This window comes from Lathamus discolor, chromosome 1 (assembly GCF_037157495.1).
Source record: "Lathamus discolor isolate bLatDis1 chromosome 1, bLatDis1.hap1, whole genome shotgun sequence".
NCBI classification, from domain to species: domain Eukaryota; kingdom Metazoa; phylum Chordata; class Aves; order Psittaciformes; family Psittacidae; genus Lathamus; species Lathamus discolor.
The window spans coordinates 80032474-80055063 of NC_088884.1; the positions used below are offsets into that span (position 1 = coordinate 80032474).

At 46.2% G+C, this 22590-nt stretch overlaps 1 protein-coding gene across 1 annotated transcript in view; it reads right to left on the reverse strand.

The window, feature by feature from the left end:
* Window positions 1-22590, reverse strand: part of CACNA2D4 (calcium voltage-gated channel auxiliary subunit alpha2delta 4) — a 125323-nt gene that overhangs the window by 69857 nt on the left and 32876 nt on the right. The window contains exons 16-26 of the mRNA XM_065664160.1: window positions 21871-21951; window positions 19364-19438; window positions 17893-17979; window positions 14381-14452; window positions 10139-10200; window positions 9391-9458; window positions 9210-9255; window positions 7835-7932; window positions 5769-5862; window positions 4422-4517; window positions 1851-1978 (exon numbers count right to left, since the gene is read on the reverse strand). Coding sequence (XP_065520232.1) covers window positions 1851-1978; window positions 4422-4517; window positions 5769-5862; window positions 7835-7932; window positions 9210-9255; window positions 9391-9458; window positions 10139-10200; window positions 14381-14452; window positions 17893-17979; window positions 19364-19438; window positions 21871-21951 — 907 coding nt within the window. The remainder of the gene's footprint in view (window positions 1-1850; window positions 1979-4421; window positions 4518-5768; window positions 5863-7834; window positions 7933-9209; window positions 9256-9390; window positions 9459-10138; window positions 10201-14380; window positions 14453-17892; window positions 17980-19363; window positions 19439-21870; window positions 21952-22590) is intronic.

Consider the following 22590-nt stretch of genomic DNA (forward strand, 5'->3'; position numbering starts at 1 on the left):
AAAACATATAAACAAACAAGTCAACCCAACCCTAAATAACAAAGCTCCCAACGCATGAGAGATATGGGCTGTGAGAACAGCTGACTTGCAGAGCTTTCCGTGCTGTATTCTTCTCTGTGGGACTTCTGGACACTAGAAGGAAGTGCCCTCAATAAATTATTCTGATGATCTGCAGTCATTCCTTGTTGGTTTCCTCCCCAGTGGGGAGGTCTTCTGGCTCTTCCCTCTTATGTAATGAGAAGTGCATCTGTTCTGGAAACCCTTTGTCATGGGTGGAGGGCACATGTAGAATGCATGAAAAGGGGGTTTCAACATTTATTCATCAGGAACTTACTAAGAAAGTGGGTGGTCAAATGGTGGGACACCCCTGCGCCTTTGGATATCGAGGGAGGGCCTGGACTCTGCTCTGCTCATGCAGCACTGTGTCTCAGAAGCACTGAGTAGTATTTTCTGTCTCTTCCCAGGCATACTGTGTGGCCTCATGGATCACTGTCTCCTAAGCCTAGCTGCTCATCTGTAAAGAGCCTAATGTCCCTTACAATTTAGAACACAAGGTCTTCAGGGCCAAGTATTACTTCTTGCAAAGTGCCTGCAGGGTTTCCAGGTGAATGGGGTCCTGGACTTGATTGAAGTTTCTGACAAATAGCCACATAGTACAAAAAACAGTGGCAGCTGCTTGTCTTTTGTCTTTATTAATGGAAAATTACCTATGACTTCTAAGAAAGCCACATCAAGCCACAGCTCCAGTATTTAGCCAGCAGTGATTACTGTGGCCTGGGTAATAGCTGTCCTGGAAGCCCCAGATGATGTCACTGCCTGGTTCTCTAACCCACACTCTATTCCAAAAGCACACGCTTTGGCATGCAGGAGAGTAAAAGGTCCTGCCATGCCTCCCCCTCTCTCCACAGTTGCCTTTTAAGTGAGATGCAAGCGTGCTGGGCAGAAAGAGGCTTTCATGAGAGGTTTCAAGTATTCTCTTTCCATTTGCTCTCCATTTACATCCTGGTTCATCTCTTGCCTCCAAGTGTGGTTTTCTCTTCTTTGCTACTTGCTTTCCCACCCACCAGCCTCCCACCATTGCGCCACAAAAAGCTTTAGCAGCTAAAGTGCTGAGCTCCGTGACAGAGATGGAGAACTAGGGGCCAGGAAGGAGCACAGAGGGGACTTCTGCCTTCTGTGTAGGAGCCCCACATGAGGCTTTGTTTTGACTGTTTCTTCTAGGCTCTTCTGCTCTCTTCCAGCCTTTGAAGAAGTCCTCCCTGAGAAGAAGCTATGGAAGAGCCTTCTTCCCTTTTCCTGCACCATCTTCCAAAACAAACCCATCCCTTCCCATCATGGAAAGTGGTGACAGAAAAAATGTTGCCCTCTAAACTTAGACTTCCTGACTAAGTGCTCGCTGATCCCTCATCAGTCCCAGATGTTACTGTCACACAGTATGCCTGATGCTCCCTCTGAGGAGGCATGCTCACACCTGTATGTCTCAACCCCTTCTGTGATACCTTTTTCTCATGGTTTGTGTGTTCCCCCACTTCCCACTTGCCCAAATCCTTTGGTCTACCCTGTCCCTGCACTTCCACGTGTCCTTCATTTCCCCTGCAAACTTCATGTGGTGCAGCCCTGACTGCTTTCTGTGCACCTTGTAGCTTTCTCTTTCTGCTCTGTCAGTATCTTGGCAATGCCCCCTCTGCCATGCCCCCTCTACTGGTGCAAAGGCAATGCCAAAAGGCAGGTCTCAGCGTTTCCCACTAGGCAGGAGGCAGCAATAAAGGGATTGGGGCAAACATGGTGTGGGAAGTAGGATGTGAAAAGATTTCTCTTCTCCTCTCCTCTGGTGTTCAGGCTGGGATTACCTGAATCATCTTCTGAGACAATGCTGTAGATGAAGCTCCCGGGGGGATGCTCAGCTGCCCGCCGGTACCACAGAGGGAAGTGGTCCATGGTGAAGATACTTTCCTTGTCCTTCTGTGTCAGGAATTTCCTGCCGAGAGAAAACCCAGGGCGGCCGTTGTGCCCGGTGTGAAGGGGCTGGGCAGCCCGGCAATGCAGCGGGACCCCTGCTGCGGGGCACAGCACCTGCATCGCATCGCCTGGGGCTTCCCTGCCGCGGCGGGACCCCCAGGGGACAAAAACACGCCACGTGGAGCACCCCGGGGACACCGGGGCAGCCCGCGAGGCCTCTGGCGCTACTGAACCCCCGTGCCTCGCACCCCCGCCAGGCGGAGGTCAGCGACCGACCCCCGGCACGGGCTCCCGCAGCAGCCCGGCCGCGGCCCGGGCTCCCGCAGCAGCCCGGCCGCGGCCCGCTCCCCGCCGCTCCTCTGCCGGCCGCCCGCCAGGTGCCGCTGTTGCCCCGGCCGAGGCCCTCGGAGCCGCGGCCAGCGGCGGCCCCAAGGACGGGAGAGGGGAGGCGGCGGGCCGGCAGCGTCCCGGCGGTGGGTGCGTTCCGCGGCCTGTGGGGCTCAGTGGCGGTGGGGAGAGAAGAAGTCCGCCTGCCCCGCGGGGGGCCTGCAGGTTACTCGGTGAGGAGCAAGGGGCAGAGCAGGGGGGCGGAAGGGCGACAGGCATGAGCCGTGGTGATGGAAGGCTGGCATATGGCTGGTTACTGGGGGCGAATGGGAAGCAGGTGAGGAAAGGGAATTAGACAATATCCTAAAGAAAAAAAAAAACCAAAAACAACCCAATAACACAAGTTTTAAAGCCCCAATAATATTAATAAAAAAATAGGAGATCCTCTCCTAGGAAGACATGGTGAAAGAGTTGGGTTTGTTCAGCCTGGAGAAGAGAAGGCTCTGGGGATACTTTAGAGCAGCTTCCAGTGCTTAAAGGGGGCTATAAGGAATCTGGAGAGGGACTTTTTACAAGGACAGGTAGTGGCAGGACAAGGGGGAATGGCTTTAAATTGACAGAGGGTAAATTTAGATTAGGTATTAGGAAGAAATTCTTCCCTGTGAGGGTGGTGAGGCACTGGAACAGGTTGCCCAGAAAAACTGCGGCTGGCCCATCCTATCAGGCCAGGTTGGACGTGGCTTTGAGCATCCTGGTCTAGTGGAAGGTGTCCCTGTCCATGGCAGGTGTTGGAACTGAGTGAGCTTTAAGGTCCCTTCCAACCCGAACCAGCCTGTGATTCTATGAAAAAAACCCCAAACCCCAAACCCACCCCAAACCAGTGGTCATGGTGCTGTGGCTAAATATGGAACTCCTAGGGGCGGACTAAGTGTTTGAGGAAACGGGTGCTCTTGAAGGCAAGAGGATGAGTCCTGAGGGCATGGCAAGATAGGCAGCGGGTGCTCAGGAGAGGCCTCATGAAAATCAGGTCATTGCCTTCCCTGGAGGTCCCTGCATCTTGCCTGACAAATCCCCTTTGTTTTCAGCCTCCTGTTTAGCTGTATATTTTGACATAACGATAATTACTCATTTATACAGTTCCTCCCTTTCCGGGGATTCCAGAAGCGCCTCTTACGTGATGTGTGGGGGTCTGTCACTGCAGGGTCGTGACTGCATCTGTTTAAAAGCATTGAATGATGTTCCTGATGCGCAGTGGGGGATAGGGAATCATCATATCTGCCTGCTGCAGCACACATAGATTTCTTCCTTGTTCCCAGAGCCTGACTACTCTGACTTATCCAGACTGCCTCAAAACCATGAAGAATGTCACCTTCCAGGCACAGCAGAGTTGTCTGCCTTGAACCTATGAATTGTGTTTGGGGAACTCAGAGACAGTGAAAGAGCTGCCAAGAAACTAACAACCACCACTGACTCCGTCCCCGTCTGTTCCATCTGCTGGTGCGCCTTTATGACCCATCCTTTCTTAAGCAGCATGCAACAGCCTGTGTATTCAAAACACAGCGAAAACGCAAACTATATCCTTTCCATGTCAGAACCCTCCACTGAACACACGCTTTTGCCTTCAGGGAGAACACAGGAGAATGAATCGTATACGACAGATGTCAGTCACATCACTGAATGCCTCACTGGAATGCACTGGGATACTGTGATGTGGGCAATGTAAGGGCAGAACAGAATAAAGCTGGAAGAGGAATTGAGACAGAAAGATCAAATCTAGCCAAGCTGGAATGTCACCAGGGCACTGAAGTGCAGAGCCTTTGCACTGCAAAATGGTCCTGGGGATATATAGTAACTATGGACATTTTCTCTGTTAGCTGACTGAAGTCAGGGAACAATTGAAGGTTTTCATTGAACTGAATGCATGCTGGGATAGCATTTTAAGAAAAACTCAAAAGGACCAGAAGAAGACAAAGGACCTTTGCCCTGGTTCTGTAAATAGGCACCAAGGCCATTGAGGTGTTGCTTCATTCCTTTCTTTTCTATCTTCCCAAATACATTTCTAAGGCTGGTGGTGGTTTCATGCTGCCCCTTCAGAAACACTGAGAAAAACCCCTCAGTGCAATTTAGGGACTTACCTGTTGGAAATTTTCTCAGAGCCCACGTATAGGGCATTCCTCATGAGTCCAGCCCGAGTGCCCAGAAATGCCATCTCCACACCTGTCTCAGTCTCCCTGTGGAACAGAAACACGCAGACAGTTCCCACAAGAACAGCCATCTCTCTGCCCCAGGGTGAGGGCCTTTCAAATAAGAAACCACACCTGGAGATGTACTCCCAAGTTCATCAGCAATGTAACCTATTCGCACCAGGGGTGGCACTGGCTCCTCCCTGCTAACGGCAACAGGTTGTTACTGGCTAACAACTGGCAGGCTTAGACTTGCGCCTAGATTCACACCTTTGAAAGCAGACCATAAGCTCTTCTCCTCCTGCTAGCCCTGCTCTAGGCTGCCCACTATGAGGCTGAAGTGAAGGAGAGGAACTGCAGGGAGAGAGTGGCAGCATCAGGTATGCAGAGAATGGGCAGGGTAGCAGAATGACTCTGAAGAGGGTGTCTTGGTGCAGCTGTTTAAAGACGTGCTGATAATTGGGTGTCCTAGTATGACTGCCACTGGTGGAACATCTGGCAGTGGTAAGGATACTGGTAACTGAAAGAGGGACAGGAATCCCAGGGCCACACATCTAAGCAGTATGTTGTCTGCTGAAAGAAGATCTGTGTGATACTAGGTAGGAACTACAAGCAATAGATGCCTTACTGGAAATAGACTAGGAAGTTGTTCACTGAAGCCAGCCTATCCACTTCATGAGGCTGAATCTGAAAGCATCACCAACAGAGACAAGATCAAACTCCCTTTTCTTTAATGCTGGTAAAGGAACAAATTACTTGCCACCTGAGATGGAACTTCTGCTACAGTCATAAGGGGAGTTGAGCCAAACCACATGGCTGCCATTTAAAGGGATAACTGATAAAGGGGGAAATAACTCATAACAATATCAAAGTGAAATGGTCTCAGGTGTTCTGAGTTACCAAACTCTGTCAACTAAAGAGGCAAATGCAAGGCATCCGAGTTAGGTGGTGCAAAGAACTGGCGCTGAACACCCCTTGCAGTGACACACCTGGATCACTGCTCTCCTCCAGTGATATGCAGACATGGGTTGTGTTAATGTTGTGTTACCAGAAAGCCCCTCACCAAAATAAAGGCTCTCCCAAGAAGGCCCAGCCTCCTGGAGTCCACTCTTCAGAGACACTTTTGGAGTTATTTTTAAAGGTATTGAGCTATTTCTGTCAGCTTTTGAGCTATTTCTGAAGTTTCTTATACACTCTACAAGGGTCTGTGGCTGTTTTCAGCACTGCAAGAGCCCGTAGAACCTGGAGATGATGCATCCTCAATGATATTTTGCCCATATTTATTTCTTGTACACTTACATGGACATATTGAGGGCTAGTGTTGTCCAGTAGGCCTCCATGGGTGCAGTGACTACTGCATCAAACAGCACTTCCTGGACCAACTCCTCATCACCTAAGAAGAAGAGAGAACAAGAATCAGGAGAGAAAAGCATGTTCCTCCCTAGATGTCTTTTGTTAAGTCCTTTGTTAAGGAGCATCTGCCTCGCCAGGACGGCAGAGCAACGTGGCACAAAAGGAGGCCTCCTGTTAAGGGCTGAAAACATGACCTACCGCCCCGGATGGAGGAGAACACAAGAACAAATGTTACAGCTAAGATCATCAACTGCAAACTCGGTGGAAGGGTTTGGGTTTTAAAGTCTGGGCAAGTGAGAGGCTTTCTGATGAAGTTCTTCATCAGACCTTCACTCTGACCTTTTCCTTGATTGAACAAGCTGACCACAGTCATTGCCTCAAATCCTTGCCTTGACCTTTCTTCTGGGTGCCCTGTACAGAGGACACCAGCCACCCCAATCCATTCAAGAAGCTTTCTTCAGGACCACTAGTGACTTCTTCATAGCCTCTACTCTGTCCTTGTACTCACTGGCTTCTCTGTTAGCCATCCTTCCTGTAAGTCCCATTAGACAATGTCCTGTCCTGGTTTCCACCAAAAGTTCTGGCCAGTCTAGGCTACCAGTCTAGTCCACTCTGGACTGGAGCTGAGAAATGTTTTGTAAGCTTCAAGGTATCATCATGTGCTAAATAACATACTCTAAAACCCCTGTCATAACCCCAGTGGTTGTTGGGGTGCCAGGAGGAGCTGTGCTTCAGTACCAATCACTTCTGAAGCAGCTCGAACCCCTTTATAGGCTACCAGTATCTCTTTCTCAGTTGGGGTATAGCTGGCCTCAGATCCTCTGTATCCCAACTCCAAAAGCCGAGGGGTCAACCTCTAGTCTCCCCTGGAGCTTTCTGCCAGAGGCTCCGGGTAGGACCTTTCTCCCTGGTTGCAGTGTAGAGCACATTTTTCACATGTTGTCCTGTCTAGGCTGGCCCAAGGGCTACTGCATGAACTCTCTCTCATTTAATTTGGCCCCACACGTCTGGGATGCGTCCAAATCATATTTGGTTTTCCTCCACAGCACTTCCGGGTCTGCATGGCTGTCATAGTCAGCTCTCCTCAAACTTTCTTCCTCCTCCTCTCTGGCCTCTTCAACTCATATATCTCCTCTTTTCAACCTGCTCCAAAGACAGCCAGGAGGGGTCTGTCTCCAAGAATAATTCTCCAAGAATTATTGGATTACATTTAATTTTAGTTCTAAGAGATTCCCGTCCTTGTGCCAAAGGTTTGTGCCTCTCAGGTAGAGCATTACATGCAAAAGCTTGTACTTGGCACACCTAAGGGGGCTAAAGGACATCCTAAAGCCAGATTGCTGTAAGGAGTTCCCATGCTCAGATGTTCATCTCTGCTTCCTGACAGAGATCGCACTCTATAGAGGTGCTTTATCAGATGCTTGTGTGGCTTCACATTGCCTGGAGAATGGGTGCAAGGGATGACCAGCACTGGGAGCAGGAAAGATAATAATTCTGTCGCATTTTTTTTTTTCCTGAGTCGGTTACCAATTTTGTTTGGAAAACAAGATGAATAGTCCTCATTCTGAAAGAACCCATCTCTCCAGATGGCACTGAGCAGCCCATGGAGGATGCTGGCCGGAGCCCTGGGGAGGAGAGTAGTCACAGCAGCTTTCCTAGCTCCTCCTGCCATCACCCCCTCTAGCCCAGCTGGTCAGTCTGTCGTAAACGTGGTGTGCAGCCCCTGCCAAGCTCCATTCAAGCTTTTCACCTTTCAGTGTTTCCAGTGCTGAGACCTCCAACGTGGCCAAGTTATGTGACAGCTTTGAAATGGAAAACAATTCCTCTGACAGAGATGAGGAAGTGGATCCTCAGCTCATTTCCACTTGTGAATTAATCTGGGCTTGAGTTCAGTCATGCCTGTGTGAGCAGGTGCCACAGGAGCTTAGTTTGACAATCAGTTTGTCACAGTCCCCTCTCCCCCGTGGTCAGTACAGGAAAATCCCATCAGGACCCACTCTGTGCCTGGGACTCACATTCCAGGTCAGGCTCCTCTCCGGTGAGGAATCGGATCACGGCCTCCAGCTGGCTGAGCTTCCGGTGGTCCGGATCAATGTCGGTGATGCAGTAAATCCTGGTGGGGAGGGGAGAAGCAAGGGGAAAGAAAACCCAGTCAGGCAAATGCTTCTGAAAATAACTGCAAACAAAAATTCAGGAAGGGACCTTGTGCTGCAGAGATTTTGCTGCTGCTGCATGTTGTTCCCACTCAAAATCTAACAATGTGGCTATATGAGCAATAACAATGTGAGGGAGAGACTGAAAAGCAGAGGGTCGTGTGCAATGTAAGACCAGACTGGGAGCAGAAAAAGCAAGAGAAAGAAACAAAATACGAGATGAGGAATATTGCAGTATGATAGGATAGCAATAAAAGCTGTCCCAAAGGGACACAGCTGCAGGAGCCTCAGGACACATTTTGGGGAGAAGCGGTATTACAAATGCTCTGTATTATAAAAAAACCCATTCTTCTAATCCTGTTTTCAATTTTGACTGCTTCATTGTCAGAACAAGGGAGGGTAAGGGGTTATAACAGAGAATTACAGCTCATAAAGGAGCTGAAAGGAGTGATTTATGAGGGAAGCCTAAGAGAAATGAATATGTAAAGTGTGGTAAGCTGACACCCCAAGTTAGGAGTAGAAGAAGGAGAAGTCACTGCTTATGTCTCAAATGCGCTGCCTGTGAAACTTGACAGTGTAATGAGAGGTGTGAAGGGCTGCAGGGTTTGTTGAATATAGTTATTTTGGCTTTGATACAGGCTGGGTTCATGTGCTTGAGTGTAACTGAATGTCGGGTTCATGAAAATCCCAAACCTCACAGCAATAAATGGAAAGTGCCATGCTTCACTCTATTTCATATCCAAACCAAGCAAACCCATAAATTATGCTTGCTATTGAAACGGGGGGCATAAATCACCTCCATATTCACTAGAAATTAGGTCTAGGCTCAGTTCAGAAGAACGCCAACCAAAAATAAGCTAGGATTTTAAAAAAGCATTTCAATCTCTCACCAAGCTTGCAAAAAAATTTCCTGACAGATCTGACATCCTGTAGGTTTTGTGGCACAATTCTGAGCAACACGAGGAGGAATAAAATAGGTCTGAGCACAGAAGACTGAGAATAAATCTCAGGAGATGTTTCTTAGCAGAGGGATGTGCCAGGCCTTGGTGGGATCTCCCGAAGGAAGAGATGGAGCTGAACTGCCTGGAGACAATCAGGTCTTTGCAGGTACAGACCCTGAACAACGCTGCTGTTTCCCTGGTCCAGAGAGGGTGGTGAACTCAAACCAAATTCCTGGGAACTTTGCCAAAATCTCCTGACAAAGTCCTCTGTGACTGACAGGATTTCCTCCACTTACCATTCATTCGCTAAAGACAAGTCTGGCTGGAGCAGGTCATGCAAACCTGAAACCAGATAATACATAGAGTATGCAGTTAGGTACCAGACAGACACATACAGGCTGTGAAGAAGGAAAGCAGTGAAGTTCAGAGTAGCTACCTTATCCCTTAGGATAGTGCGGCTGTGTCAGATTAACCTACCTTCTTCCACTGAAGTGTTCCCCAGCAGAATGTACTCCCCATGTCCCCTGGACAGCACAACACCCAGGCTGCAGGCAGAAAGGAAAAAAGAGGGCTTGTCAGCAAGGAGAGGTGTAATCCCTGAACATGACACTGCATTCCCTGCAATCACAACCCTTAAAGACATTAACTCCCTCCACAGCTATTAAAGAAAAGAACATCATCGAAAGAAGATTAGGTGAGATCCAATTTCAGCACGAGGCTAAGGAACCTGTCTATAGAGCTATGAGGCATTTCGGTGACACTTTTTTTGGCCAGTGCTGTAGGCTCAGATCAACAATAACATTTCTCGAATTTGTGCTAATTTAAAACCATTTCAGCTGGGGGAAAAAAAATAAATAATTTTGCTTGATTTCTCATGTGATGTTTTATAATTTTCAGTTTATCACAATGTTTTGTTTAGAGCCATACACCAGAACATGAAATATATTCAGTGGAACTGAAAACTGAAGAAGTCTCATTTCTCTGAAATGAAACAACATGCTTCACCTGAGCTATAGCTTTTGGACTGTGAACTTCAGATAAGTCTAATATACCTTCTGAGTTGACCCCAGGGGTATTTTAATGGCTATAGGAACAAAGAAGTCAGTTATTCACACTGCTGTACTCATGACTTGTAGCCAGTTTCATGAAGAAAAGAGACCGATTTGCTGTCCCTGATGGCAGACTTCTGACACCCTGGATTGGTGTCACACATATCCTTGCTCACCTGAAGGGTGTTCCACTGATGTCCGTAAAGAAATAATCATTGGTGAGGAAAAGAACTCGTTTCTGGAATAAGAGCATGAATAAGAAAGTGAAAGACCATCTGACAGACCAAGAGCATAGTGATGATGGGGACTTGGGATGTACATCCCCAAAGCTAGGCAAAAGCAGTTGATCATTACCAGCACTTCACACCCTGCTAGGGCTGGCTGGAGGCAGGGGTGAATGTGCAGTATTCAGCATATTCAGCAATTTGTGACTTTCAGGATCCAGGCAGCCACTCTGTCTTTCCATGTAGGGCTTCAGTTAAACCTTTCTTTGCTCTAGGGCTCCTGCACAGCCTGCAGGAAGGGGTGAGGGGAAACTGCCCTCCCTCTTGCACCCACTGAGCCAATGTGCTGGGGCCCTGCTGCTCTTTTGCTATACAGAGTAACCTTGATGGCTTTGCACATCATCATCATTATCATCCCCAGTAGGAGGGGGGTTCAGTGGGGCAGGTAGGAAGGAGAGGTGGGGTTAGAGGAGAAGTAGGATGGCAAACCTACCCACAGTGTGGGTGGGCAGCCAAGGCCAAGTCTCCCCACTCCTGTGGGAAATGCTGACATTCCTGACATTTGCTTTCATGCTAAACTGAGACAAAAGATTAATGTATTTCAATTTTGTTAGAAAACATCAGTAAAAAAAAAAACCCTGATTTATATTTTCAAATTGGAAAAAAGTGCTGATTCAAATCCAAGCCAGTTTGATCCACTTGAAAATACGTTTTTCAGACTGATATTTCAACTGAAGACATTTCAGATTATTGAAAGCTGCTTCAGAACTTCAGCTGTTTGCCAGACTGGCCTTTTCCTGTAGGAAAGTGTTGATTTCAGTGGAACTCTTTTCCAAGGGAGAAAAGTTTTTGGAAAGTTTCTATCCAGCCCTTATGCCAGTATATGAACCCTAATATGCTTAAAATCCCAGCCCCGGTCTGAAAACGAGGTGAGAGGATGTGTGTGGGAGACAGGGAGTGAACACAGAAAACTCAGTGTTCCCCAGGGAAAGTCATGCCTGCTCCAGCTTGCTCAAGCTGTGCAGCAGTGGAAGCTGAGCAAGGAACAAAGGGGGAGCCAGCAACAGCTCCACACTGTGCCCCCAGTTTGTGCATGCAGTGGATGGGCTGATGGGGATGGGGATTATTGGTAGGTGAGGAAGTGGCAGATGGCTCAGCCACTTCTCTCCCCTTTCTTTCATGGCAATTGTGTACTGCTAAGCAACAGGGGCTGAGTATTTTTCTGAGCCTAAGATGTTATTAAAGTGCTGTGTTACTACCAAGGACCATGGTGGTATTTTGGTGGCTATGGGGAAGGTACAAGAGGTGTTAAGTCTCCCTTTCCTTTCCAGTCTGATCTAATGGTGGAGGCAGGGAGGTATGGGGAAGGAGACCCAGGAGTGTGGGCCAGTCTCTGGGTGAAAGGATGCAGTGGAAAATGGCCCATGGGCACCACTACTCTGAAAACCTTTCCTTCAGAAGGGCTTTGTTCTGCTTATCCTTTGTTCCCCTGAGCTGCCCCTCTTCTGCACATGCAGCCACACAGCACTTGTACCTTTTGAGAAGGAGGGCAAACCTCTGTTTGGGTGGGAGGGAATGGTTGGCAAATCCTCCCCAAGAGAGCTGGGTGTATCAGCACTTATCAGTGGGAAGTAAGAGGAGCAGACGCACTCTTGAGCTGAGCAGGGCTGAGGATGATCAGACAGGACTGATACACAACACAGAGCAAGGGAGAAGACAAGAATGTGGGTGTGCTGGCACAGGGATAGGATAGCTGACTCCCAGCACCTGCGGTCTGGAAGCACGTGTTTCCAGTTTTGGTATTGTTGCCACTTATACTAGGCAGCCGGTCCTGGCTAATGAGGTTTGCCACAGCTCTTACACATGTCCTTGCCCTTTTGCTTTCACAGTCACAACCCTGTGGTACCCTAGTTGCAAGCAAAGGCATTTTTGCCACTAGGTCTCTCTAACAACCATGCCTTTTCTTTGGTCCTTGTTTTCTCCTCTCTATCTCACTCTGCTCTCAGTGGCTCCCTGAGATCAACCTGGGGAACCAGCATTTATGTAGCTGGCAGGATAATTCCTACCCCCTTCACTCAACCCTTCTCTCTGCCTCATTGTCGTTGTTTCAAGGCTCTGCCAGCACTTTCTTTGTTTCAGTGCTGCTCTGCTTCATCAGCTGGCAGAGTACAAGTAACAATTGCTAAGTTTCACTTCTGGTCCCCACTCCACGTGTATTCTGATAATGGTGAAACTGTCACATACTCAGCTTCGGTCTCCTATTGTGCTTCATAAAGCTTACAGAGCTGCAGAATATAAATGGCTAATATCTCTCACAAAGGCTACTTTTTGTTATCTTTTTTTTCCCTGGGTAGGGGAGCAGAAAGATGTCCCTAAAATACTGAACTTAAAAAGGTATCTTTGGATGACTCAGAATAAATGCTATTGAGGGCACACAGAGACAGAGAAAGAGGTTAAGCTAGCAAAATAAGCAATCTAGGCTTACAAAGAATAGATCTTGCTGGAAAACCATGATTGCTTTTCTGACAAAATAACAAAGGTAATAGATGAATAGATGAAGTGAATAAAGGACATGCAATGTATCTGGGTTTATATAAAGCACTTGAAACAGCTTCTCATTAAATTTCACTCTGAAGAATCTGTTAAAGTGGGCTTAAATAAGATGTGGAGTGAGAACCAGCTGCAGCACTGTAAACAAAATGAAAGAGCAAACAACAGGGAAAAAGATCTAATGAGAGGAACAGACAGACTGTCTTAGGAGCCTTTATATACAGTGATCTGTAAGACAAAGTAAAACAATACTTCTCTGTCTACTGAGAAAAAAATCTCAACGACCCTAAAAATTAGACAGATTGGACAAAACAGAGGAGTGGGGTTCACATGGAAAAATGGCAACTGGAAAAAAATAGCTAAGAAGCCTGGAAACCAAGGCAGATGTTCCCAGGCAGCTGTAGAAAGGATAAAAATATTGAAGGGACAAAAGAAAGGAGATCTGGGGCTCCCTGTTCAAAAATACCTATTGCAGAGAATAGAGGCTCTCTGCAATAGCAACAGGGAGCAACAGGGAAACAGTACTCAAGTAATTCAGCCCTGGTACCTGTGTACCAGAAATAGTACAAGTGACAAAGGGAACAAAAACAATTGCTGAACTGCTTGGACTGAAAAGTGTGCAAGTATTTCAAATGCAGATGCTGGCAATGCCCAGGAGAGGAAGGGCAAAGCCATTGACAGGTACCTGATAGTTGCAAACACTAGAAATAAAGAGAATTTAGTTACAAGCTGTAGCAGCACAACTGTTCAGAGGAAACAGGGTGGTGCCTTCATTAAGAAATGGCACCATTTCAGCAGTGACTGTGAGCAGTTGGTTTAATTGGAATTGGTGTCGACTGTAGCTTAGCATGGGAGCAGTTCAGCCAGCCTGATCGCCAAAAAAAAATATTGTCTCTATAAGGGATGGAAAGTTTTCCTGAAATATGGAAGACTTCTGGGCAGTGTAACTTGCAGGACTCTGGAATACTTCCTAACAGGAAATGATGAAAGCCAAAATCTTTAGGAGAGTTAAATAAGCCTGAATGAAAAAGTACCAGTGAATGTAAATGTACAAGATAATTTTGCACTGATTCCAAGGGAAGATGTATAACCCTACATAAGAGCTGGTAGGGAACGTTCAAAAGTCTCCATTTCACTAGGGCTTTTCATAAAACATCTGTAAATATTTGCATAGGAATTGAATCCTCGACCTGGATAGAGGAAATCACATTCTAACAGAGTGAGGGACAAAGTTTTCATGAGTGTTTTTTGGGTAGGGAAAGGGAATTACAAAATAGCCTCTGAACCTCTGTCTGTCTAGGTCAGCTCAGCATAGTCTTCCCCAATCTAAACTCTTGAAGAACTCTGATTCATTTCACAGCCCTATAAACAATTAACAACATGCTTTTTGGCTTTGCCTGGACAAAGAAGGGATCTGCGAGGCATTTCCAATACCTTTGTATGAGCAGAATGTTGATAGGTATAAAAAGCACTTCTAACGATGCTCTATTTTATGTCTTCAGCACATGTGTTATGTATATGGTGAAACAATAAAATCTTCACACTCAGAAATACTGAGCATTAAAACCACATCCTTTGTGGTACTTCAGCATCCATTTCCCATCCCCTCCCTTGTGTGACCTGAGCAGAAGTATAATGTCTTACCCCTTTATCCACAGGGGCCTTCACATCCATAGAGAGGTAGCCTGTTTCCCCATTGATCATGGCAGTTCTTAGCTGCAGAGGTGAGCAAGCGTTAGTGTCTCCAAGCAGGACAAGAATTAAGAGAGCTTCCCATTAACATACAGGGTCTGTCAGAAAAGGGTGACTGTGCCCCCCGCTCCCCCCAGGTCTTTCTTGCTTCTTTTAAACTGAAAACCTGTTCTCGGTGGTCAGGATCCTTGTTCTGTCAGGCTGATAAGTGACACAGAGTAATGATGGTTTATACTGAAAGCTTGTTGATATGTCTTTTCAGTGAAAAGAAAGGATCTGGAAGCTATGAAATTGCCAGTCCAAGTTTCAGACTTCACAGTTTGGCAGCCAGAAAGTCATTAGCATGGTGCTTTGAAAGCCTGGAAGCGGAGGCAACTGAGAAACCCAGTAACTCCCCCAGACTGATTCCAAAGCTCTTTGACATTTTTTAAACTGATTTATAAATTGTAGGCTGTATTCAGCACCACTTCTGAAGTGCAGCAGCGCAGCTGTTTAAGACAGCAAACCAAGACTATATGATAGCAGGGTAGGCAGTGAGAAGACCACTTTATACGATCCAGGTTCCAAAGGCAAAATGTAGTTTTCACAGTTACTTCCAGCCTCTTGCAAGAAAGAGCCAGGGAATTTTTCCACTAGTGCAGAGGCTTTGACTTCAGGTCTGGCCTGCCAGAGCATATCAACCTACTGCTTCAGCCTGGATAGAAAAAAAAGGTGGGAAGTAACTTATTCATTCACACAAATTGCTTCCTTACTTCCAGAGACAGGCCTCCATTCAGGTGCTGGCCAGTCTCAACTGCATTTGCTTTACAAGGCCACGGTTTTGTTTATTATGACTGTTTGATGTGGGTTATTTACGGACCTAGAATATAAAGCTTGTGTTCCCCAAGGCCCACGTCTTGGAAATTAAAACAGACTGGTACTATTGCTCCTTTCTGGCTAAGAGTGTTTGACCTCCTGCCAGAGCCACAGCATACACTCTGTTCAGGTCTGACAGCCTGCAGCATTTGCTATGGGTTTTGGGCTTAATCCGAATATTGGTGTCATCCATATCTTCTTGAATATTAGGCATTTTCCCCCTGTAAGGCAGTGGGAGAGTAAATGAGTGGCTATCTGAGATCTCCCTGGATCTCCTCAGCTCCAGCTACTCTGCAGGCAGGCTCCTGGTCCTGTGACAGTAGCTGTAGATTGGTGCCACAGTCCAGGCTTGCTATGTCTTCCTCAACAGCTTTTCCAGGAGTGAGAAGTCAATTACAATCCTGATGTCTGTGAGCATCCATAATGCTCAGTCCTTTTCAGGGAGGACACTTCTGGCAACAGCTGTCCTCCACTTGGAAAAGTGTGTAGCAGAATTTGGATGGAGGGCAGCTCTGGTGGATGCTGAAGCACTCATTCCTGACACTCCAAACAGCAAACTCTCCTGTTCCAGGGCAATGAGTCTCTGCTGTGCCCATCACTGGTAATGAGCTCTGCAGACTCCTTTCCCCTGTCTGCTTGTGTGGCTTCAAACTAGCACAGACATACAGTTTAACTGAGGGGTTCTCACAGTATCTGTGTGTTTTGCACTCGGTTTCAACATCTTTCCAAACTAACTTCTTCAGTGGTTCTGTAAAAACTGAAGAAAAGCTGTTTGGGTGACAGCTTCTAGACTGCTGTGAGGATCTCTTGACTCTTCCCTTTTCCCCTCACACTGAGGGGAACACTGTGTTGTTACACAAGCAAGCCCAGACTTCCTTGCTGCCTAGCTGCAGCTAGTACTATTGTGCATCAATTGGTATTTTCCAGACAGTGCCATCTTCCCTCCCCTACATTTCTTTTTAGCAGCTGGTCTGTATTACACATCATTAGCACTTGGGCATATTTTTCCAGTCTGAATTTGTTGCTTATCAGTGTTGCCGAGATTATACTGCAACTGATGTTGAGTCTGTCATTGATCTAATACCATAGCTGAAAATACGGGTGTTGAAATGTTGGCAGCTCTCTGCTGCAGTGGGTGTATCTTGAGAGTCTCTAGACTTGCTGAAGTCACACTGCAGATACCGCTCGCGTCACTGAATGTCTGTGTACCCTCAGTGACTGCACAACCTTTCTGCTGGAAAGGGTTAGGCATTACAGGAACACAAAGTGGCTTTCTTTTTCATGCCTCTCTTGACTTTTTTTCCACTGGATAGTTTTACTCTGATTGCCTACCTGACACTTTGCATCATATTTGCATCAGGTATGAGAGTTACTTGGTCAGTCAGGAACCTGATAGCCAAATGAATATGACAGCAAACTTCTCCAGTTTCCTGGATTATTATTTTTGTGTGTGTGTAAAATAGCAAACTGTAAGGAAGTGCAGCTCTAAAAACTGCTCGAGTAAGAGAGAGAACTACAATGGGAGCAGAGCTTCAAAGATAACAGTGAAGCCACACAAACCCATTGGCACCCTGCATCTTGGTGGTTCCACTGCGCATAAAGCTTCTTATTTTCATCTTGCTTTCCACGTTTCACACCCAGTTCTGCTGTTTCCTTTCTTAGTTCTCCACTCTCCCACTTCCCAAGTTCTGCTGCTGTGACCCTTTGTACTTGGTCTGCACTAGTGGCAGTGGCTACTTTGATCCTCTTGCAGGGCGGTTCATTTGTCCTACCTGTTTAAGTGGATATCTATAGCATCAGATCCGTTTATCTTGGAAGTTTCCCCTGTAATCCAGAAGCATGTGTCCCACAGCTAATTCTATCTTACTCCAAATTCAGTTCTTATCTTAGCAACTTAATATCTATTCTCTCCTAATTCTCCTGAGTAAAAGAAAACCAGCCCCAGAGGAATCAATCTACCTTCTCATTATATGTGGCAATGTGCAGCTGTTAAGGCGATTGCTGTTTGTTGTTTATCCCTTTTTAACAGTAAAAATGGTATTTTCTGATCTTTTCTCTCTGGTCGGCTACTGTTTTCAGTGTGTCTACACCTGTGCAATAGAAACTGGTTTTTCTCAAGTGTCTAAGTACCTTATCCTCTTTGTCTATTATTAGTAATGGCTACCAGCTTTAGTCTTTTTCTGAATGTCCTTTTTTCCTTGTTGCAGATCTCCTTACTTGAGTGGCTTCATCTATATCTTGCATACTACATGGTGGGTAACATCATGGGACACTGCCATACTCCTAAATTACCTTGGCTTTACATGATGGCAGCATTTGGGCCATATATAGACTGGCTCCTTGGAACAGTGTGTACATGCCCCTGCAAAGTGCTTCCTTCCTCCTGCCAGTGCTTCCCCTCCCTGATCCATGAGAAGGAAAGCTCATAGTGGGAAGGAAGACAGGCACTTTGTAGAGGAGCATCATCTGTGTCCCTTTGTAGTAGGAGTCAGTCAGGCACAGTAAAAAACATGAGTGCCTGCTGTTCCCCTGCTCCTTCCATACAGGCACACAAAGTAACAGAAAGAAGGGGCTGCAAAACCAGGCTAAATTCTCTTTCTGATACTCACTATTTCATCACGGTCTTCCCATTCCACTTCTGAGAGATCTACACTGTTGTAGTTTGGCTTAGGCTTCAGTTTCTTTCCTTCTTTATACTGGTGTTCATTAAAAAAAGAAAAGAAAAAAAGAGGAAAAAAAACAACCCAAGTAAGAGTCTAGGTAAGTTCCTAAACTAACCTTTAAAGAATTGAGATGTAATTTGAAAAACAGAGGTGTTTCATTTGTTCTCTTACTAGGAAGGCAGCTTTTGGGTGCAAGTGCCTTCTTGATCCCATGCCACGTACTTCTTTATGTGGACGCTGGCAGGGTAGAAGAGTTGAAGTGGCAGAGACTGATCCAGGAGCAAGGGACAGTCAGGAACACAGGTAAACTTGGAGGTAAAGGCAGACCCTCTTTGTGAGAATATTCTTCTAAATAGATCAGCACAATACACTTTCCTCCAGGGAATATTTTTTTCTGTACAGCTAAGTGTGTAATCCCATTAACACTAATAATAACCAGCAGGAGATCTTTTCTGATGGGAATTAGGCTTTGACTCCACTGACACAAAGGTAGGCTTTTCACCTAGGGCTAACACATGCAAGAGAGCTATTTCTCTGTAATCTAGGAGAAGGAAAAGATGTGAAGCAGACTAAGAGAGGCCAATTTCAGGTGGAGGATAAAGCAGTGCCTGTGGATTGCCCCATCCTGAAAACACTATGAGTCCCTTCCCTTCACATACTGAAGTAACTGCTGGTGCCTCGGGTCTCCCCGTGCAAAGCTTCCTTTATGAAGATAGCTGCCGTGAAGCCCTGTGGTGGCACTTCCTCTTGCCACCAAGGCAAGAGGAAGCTTATAGTTGAATGCAGGTGAATTTGTGGAGACAGGCATGTATATGAAATGTGAAATCGTTGCATGCTTGGGTATCTGAATAATGAGGCCAGATGTGTGCTTGCAGGCTGATGTACAGCCTGGAGCTCCAGGTGGCACTGCAAGGAAGAAATGTCGTCCTCGTGTCCACTCTCTCAAGTCCCACAGGGTCTTTGCAGCCTACTGGTCTCTCAATTGTATCTGACTTACAATGGCCCTAAGATCTGTGGACCCTGCTATCCTCAGATTTCCAAACTGTCCACACTGCAGCTGTTGGGTAGCTTTTACTAGGGTGCTACTCATCTTAAATCTTCTTGCAGAAGATATGCCCGGCAGTGAAACCTTGCATTGTTGCAGATACATGTGCACCCACAGGACAGCAAGCATGCACAAATAGAGCTCTCACATGCAGGAGAACAGACAAGCAGGTTACTTTACACTTCATGCAAAGACGTATATTTGGACAGACGTGTATGTGGAATTGATTTCTCTGGCCCTCATGCTCCTGGGTGCCTATATATCAGAGCCTAATAGCCTCCACAGCTCAGTAAAATATGAGGAATCAGGAGCATCCCTAAAAGCTGCTGTTTCCAAGTAAGCAAAGGTTCTCAAATTCATAGCTATACATACCAAAGGACGGAGGTCTGGGTGTGAAAGGATGTACCCATTGTTGGTGTTCAGAAAGGCGTATCCATGGACACCCAGCTGGAGAAAGAAGCATTACAATAATTAGTGTTTTAGATATAAACACTGCTGTGTAATGGGTGCCACTGATACCCTGGCACCACAAGGATTCAGAAATATTTCCCTTTTTTAAGGCATTGACTGGCAGAAAATAGGGTCCATCCCAAACCATTTACTTCCAGGTCTCTGGCTGCTCTGTCTGAGCAGGCCGACTATGATAGGATGCACAAAAGGATGGGCAGGTAGCTGATCTGTGTACACATTCAGAAAAAGATGCCGTCCTAGACTATGATTGTCCTCATGGACAATTGCCATCCAGAGGCAGAATAAGCTCTCCACAGCTGGCACAGCAGTGCTGCACATACAATGGGCAAGGATGGGGAATGTTGTAAACAGTACAGAAACAGTGGTGACAGGTCTGTATGGCAGTCACTACCTATGCAGAGCAGTTAGTGATCAAGTGAGTATTAATCTCACAGATGGCTTCCCTGGAAACCCGCTCAGTCTTCAGAGGAGCTTTGTTTCAGTGTTGGCAAGACCAGACCCAGCCTAGGCCAACTGTACAACCCTGTAGTTTTAAAATGCATTTTAAGGAATAGCACAAGCTAGCAAGAGCAGGCACTGGTTACCTGATCTGGAAGAGATTTTGAGAGAGCAATTACTCAGATCAAGCCCATATATAATACAAATTCCAGCTAAGCCCCAGGTTGCTAAAATCCTGCTGATAGCCTGTGCTTGCCAAAACAAGAGGTGCCTCAAGGAAAACAAGAATGGCTAAGGTTTCCGTCTTCAAAAAAAATATTGCAAATTTATATTCCTATACAGACAATCCAGCAGGGATAAGAGTTGGGAAGTGGGGAGGCAAGTCATTTACAATCTGTCTGTGCTCTTTTGGAGGGAATGAGTTCTGTGTTTCACACATCCCAGATTAAAACTTTGAACTCTACCTATGTGAAACAGTTTTTTGCAGAGCACACGGAGCTCAGCTCAGCATGGCAGGAGAGAAACCAAGGCATTGAATCAGGACTACAGCAAACTTCCTCATTGGCCTGTTAAAGCTGGAATTTCCCAGCCCAGTAAGCACGATCATAAATGCACAGTCTCTCAAGGGCTGTAACTTTGGAGCTGGTCCTTTGTAATTCATATGCCAGGGGATTAAGCTGAGGATCCTAGGTTTCCAAACTGGTCTGGAGTTGGAAGAGGTTCTGCGAAGTCACTTCCTGACTCCGATGTAAGGACATCCTTCAGATAATTTTCCCTCCTTCCCTGCCACTGCTTGGAGGAAAGAACAGTGTCCTTCCTAGTCCCAGAAGAAAGATTTTTGTGACACATAGCCTTTGAGTGACATGGTGGGAGTAGATGGTCTTACAGAGAAAATAAGCATCTACAAAAACTGAAACTCCTAGATAAGGTTTCCTTAGACCCAAACCGGCTAGCTTTAGGTGCTGAGTGTATGCACCCCACCGCATAGTTCCTGGGTTGCCTGAAGGACAGTTTGTTGTAGCTGCATATGAATGGTCTGCCCTGCGTCCATGTCTGGAAGCACCACACAGATTCATAGCCTCTGACAGCACTTTCAGTTCTGTGAGTCTTCAGCACTTAGATTTTGGACAACTGCCTAACTGGTGATAGTTGTCCGATAGGTACTAGAGAGAAAGTGAAAACTGGAAATGATGGCTGAAATCACTTGATTTCATGGTGATCCTCAGATGTGCTTTGCTGTCTCCTGGTGTGCAGACTGATTGAACAAAAGGTCACTGCACAGACATTACAGCAGAAACCAAACTAAACTGCATCTTGGGGTGTGTGCATGGGGGTGGAGGGCTTCTATGGATGAAAGTACTATTTTTACATATACTGAACATAGAGCTAATGGAAAGTTGTTGGACTAACAATTCTGGAGAGCAAATACTTTATTTAGGTACAGCACAAGTGAATGAGAGCCAACTTCCCGTGCACTCTCCTGCCAAGAAATCTTCATGCTGATCTGGAGAAAGGAACCTCTGGGCATGGCAGAAAATTTGGCTCTCTGCAGTCCATTCAGTCCTCAGTTTTCCTGCTAAGTGAAACTAGTTTAATTCTTGTCAGCTGGCGTGGCAGCTTTTGTGCACCGAGAACTGGATATAAAACTGATTGTTCTGAGGTAGGCTGTCAGGTCTGTATCAACTCCAAGGGATCTAGGTTAGTGACCATCAAGATACAAACATTCCATGATGTGTTACCAGTCTGCTGGATCACCTAGTCCTTGTGTTTCTGAAGCAGCATAAAAGCTTCTAATAGTGAATGATTTCCCATGTGCTATACAGAAATCACACATCACCACATCCAGCATCTCTTGCTTCACACTTATAGTTCTTCCTACAGGCAAAGGAATGATTTTTCAGTCATGCCCATGGAAGAATGACTGGTGACTTTGCTGTGCAAAACAGTAAATCACTTTATCTCAGTCTTACCTTATACCGTGGAGCAAGTTTTAACAACTCCCTCAGTGGTACATCGGAGCCCACCACACCCAGGAGAATGCCATGAGATCGCTTAAAAAACAAAGGAGAATCTGTTTTCAGAAGGAAGACCTGGGTAGTTTTCTACCTGAATACACATTATTGTGTTCCTATGAGTCTCTTCTGTATCCTCTCCAGGCCTGTGTGAATATGTTAATTGAAAACCAGCTAACATACCTTAAAAACGTCTAAAGAGCTTGCTCCAGCTTGTATGAAAAGGAGTATTTCTACCCAGCACTAGTCAGCATCTTTAACTATGGCTCAGAAGTAGCATAAAAATCACTGAAAACAAGTTTTGAGGGAAACCCCCTCAGTTTCAGTATAGGTAAATATACAATAAGGACAAAGTAATCACGCAAAACAACAGGGATCAGTTGATGGCTTGGGTTGATTAACCCAAATGCCAAATACAGAACTGTTAACCTAGGAAAAAGGAATGTCTCATGAAATGGGGAATTGGTTGTTTAATAACTGTCCGGAGAACACAATGGGAAAACAACACACATGATCTCACTGCAGTGCTGTGCTAATACAGGTTAAGGCCAGCCTCAGGTGGAGAAGGCAGACAATTGTTTTTAGGGCCAGGAGAAGATAGAAAAGGACACAGGCTTTTTAATCTGCAGAGAAAGTCATTATGGCAGGAAGGTGAGACCAGACAAATTGGAAGTGGAA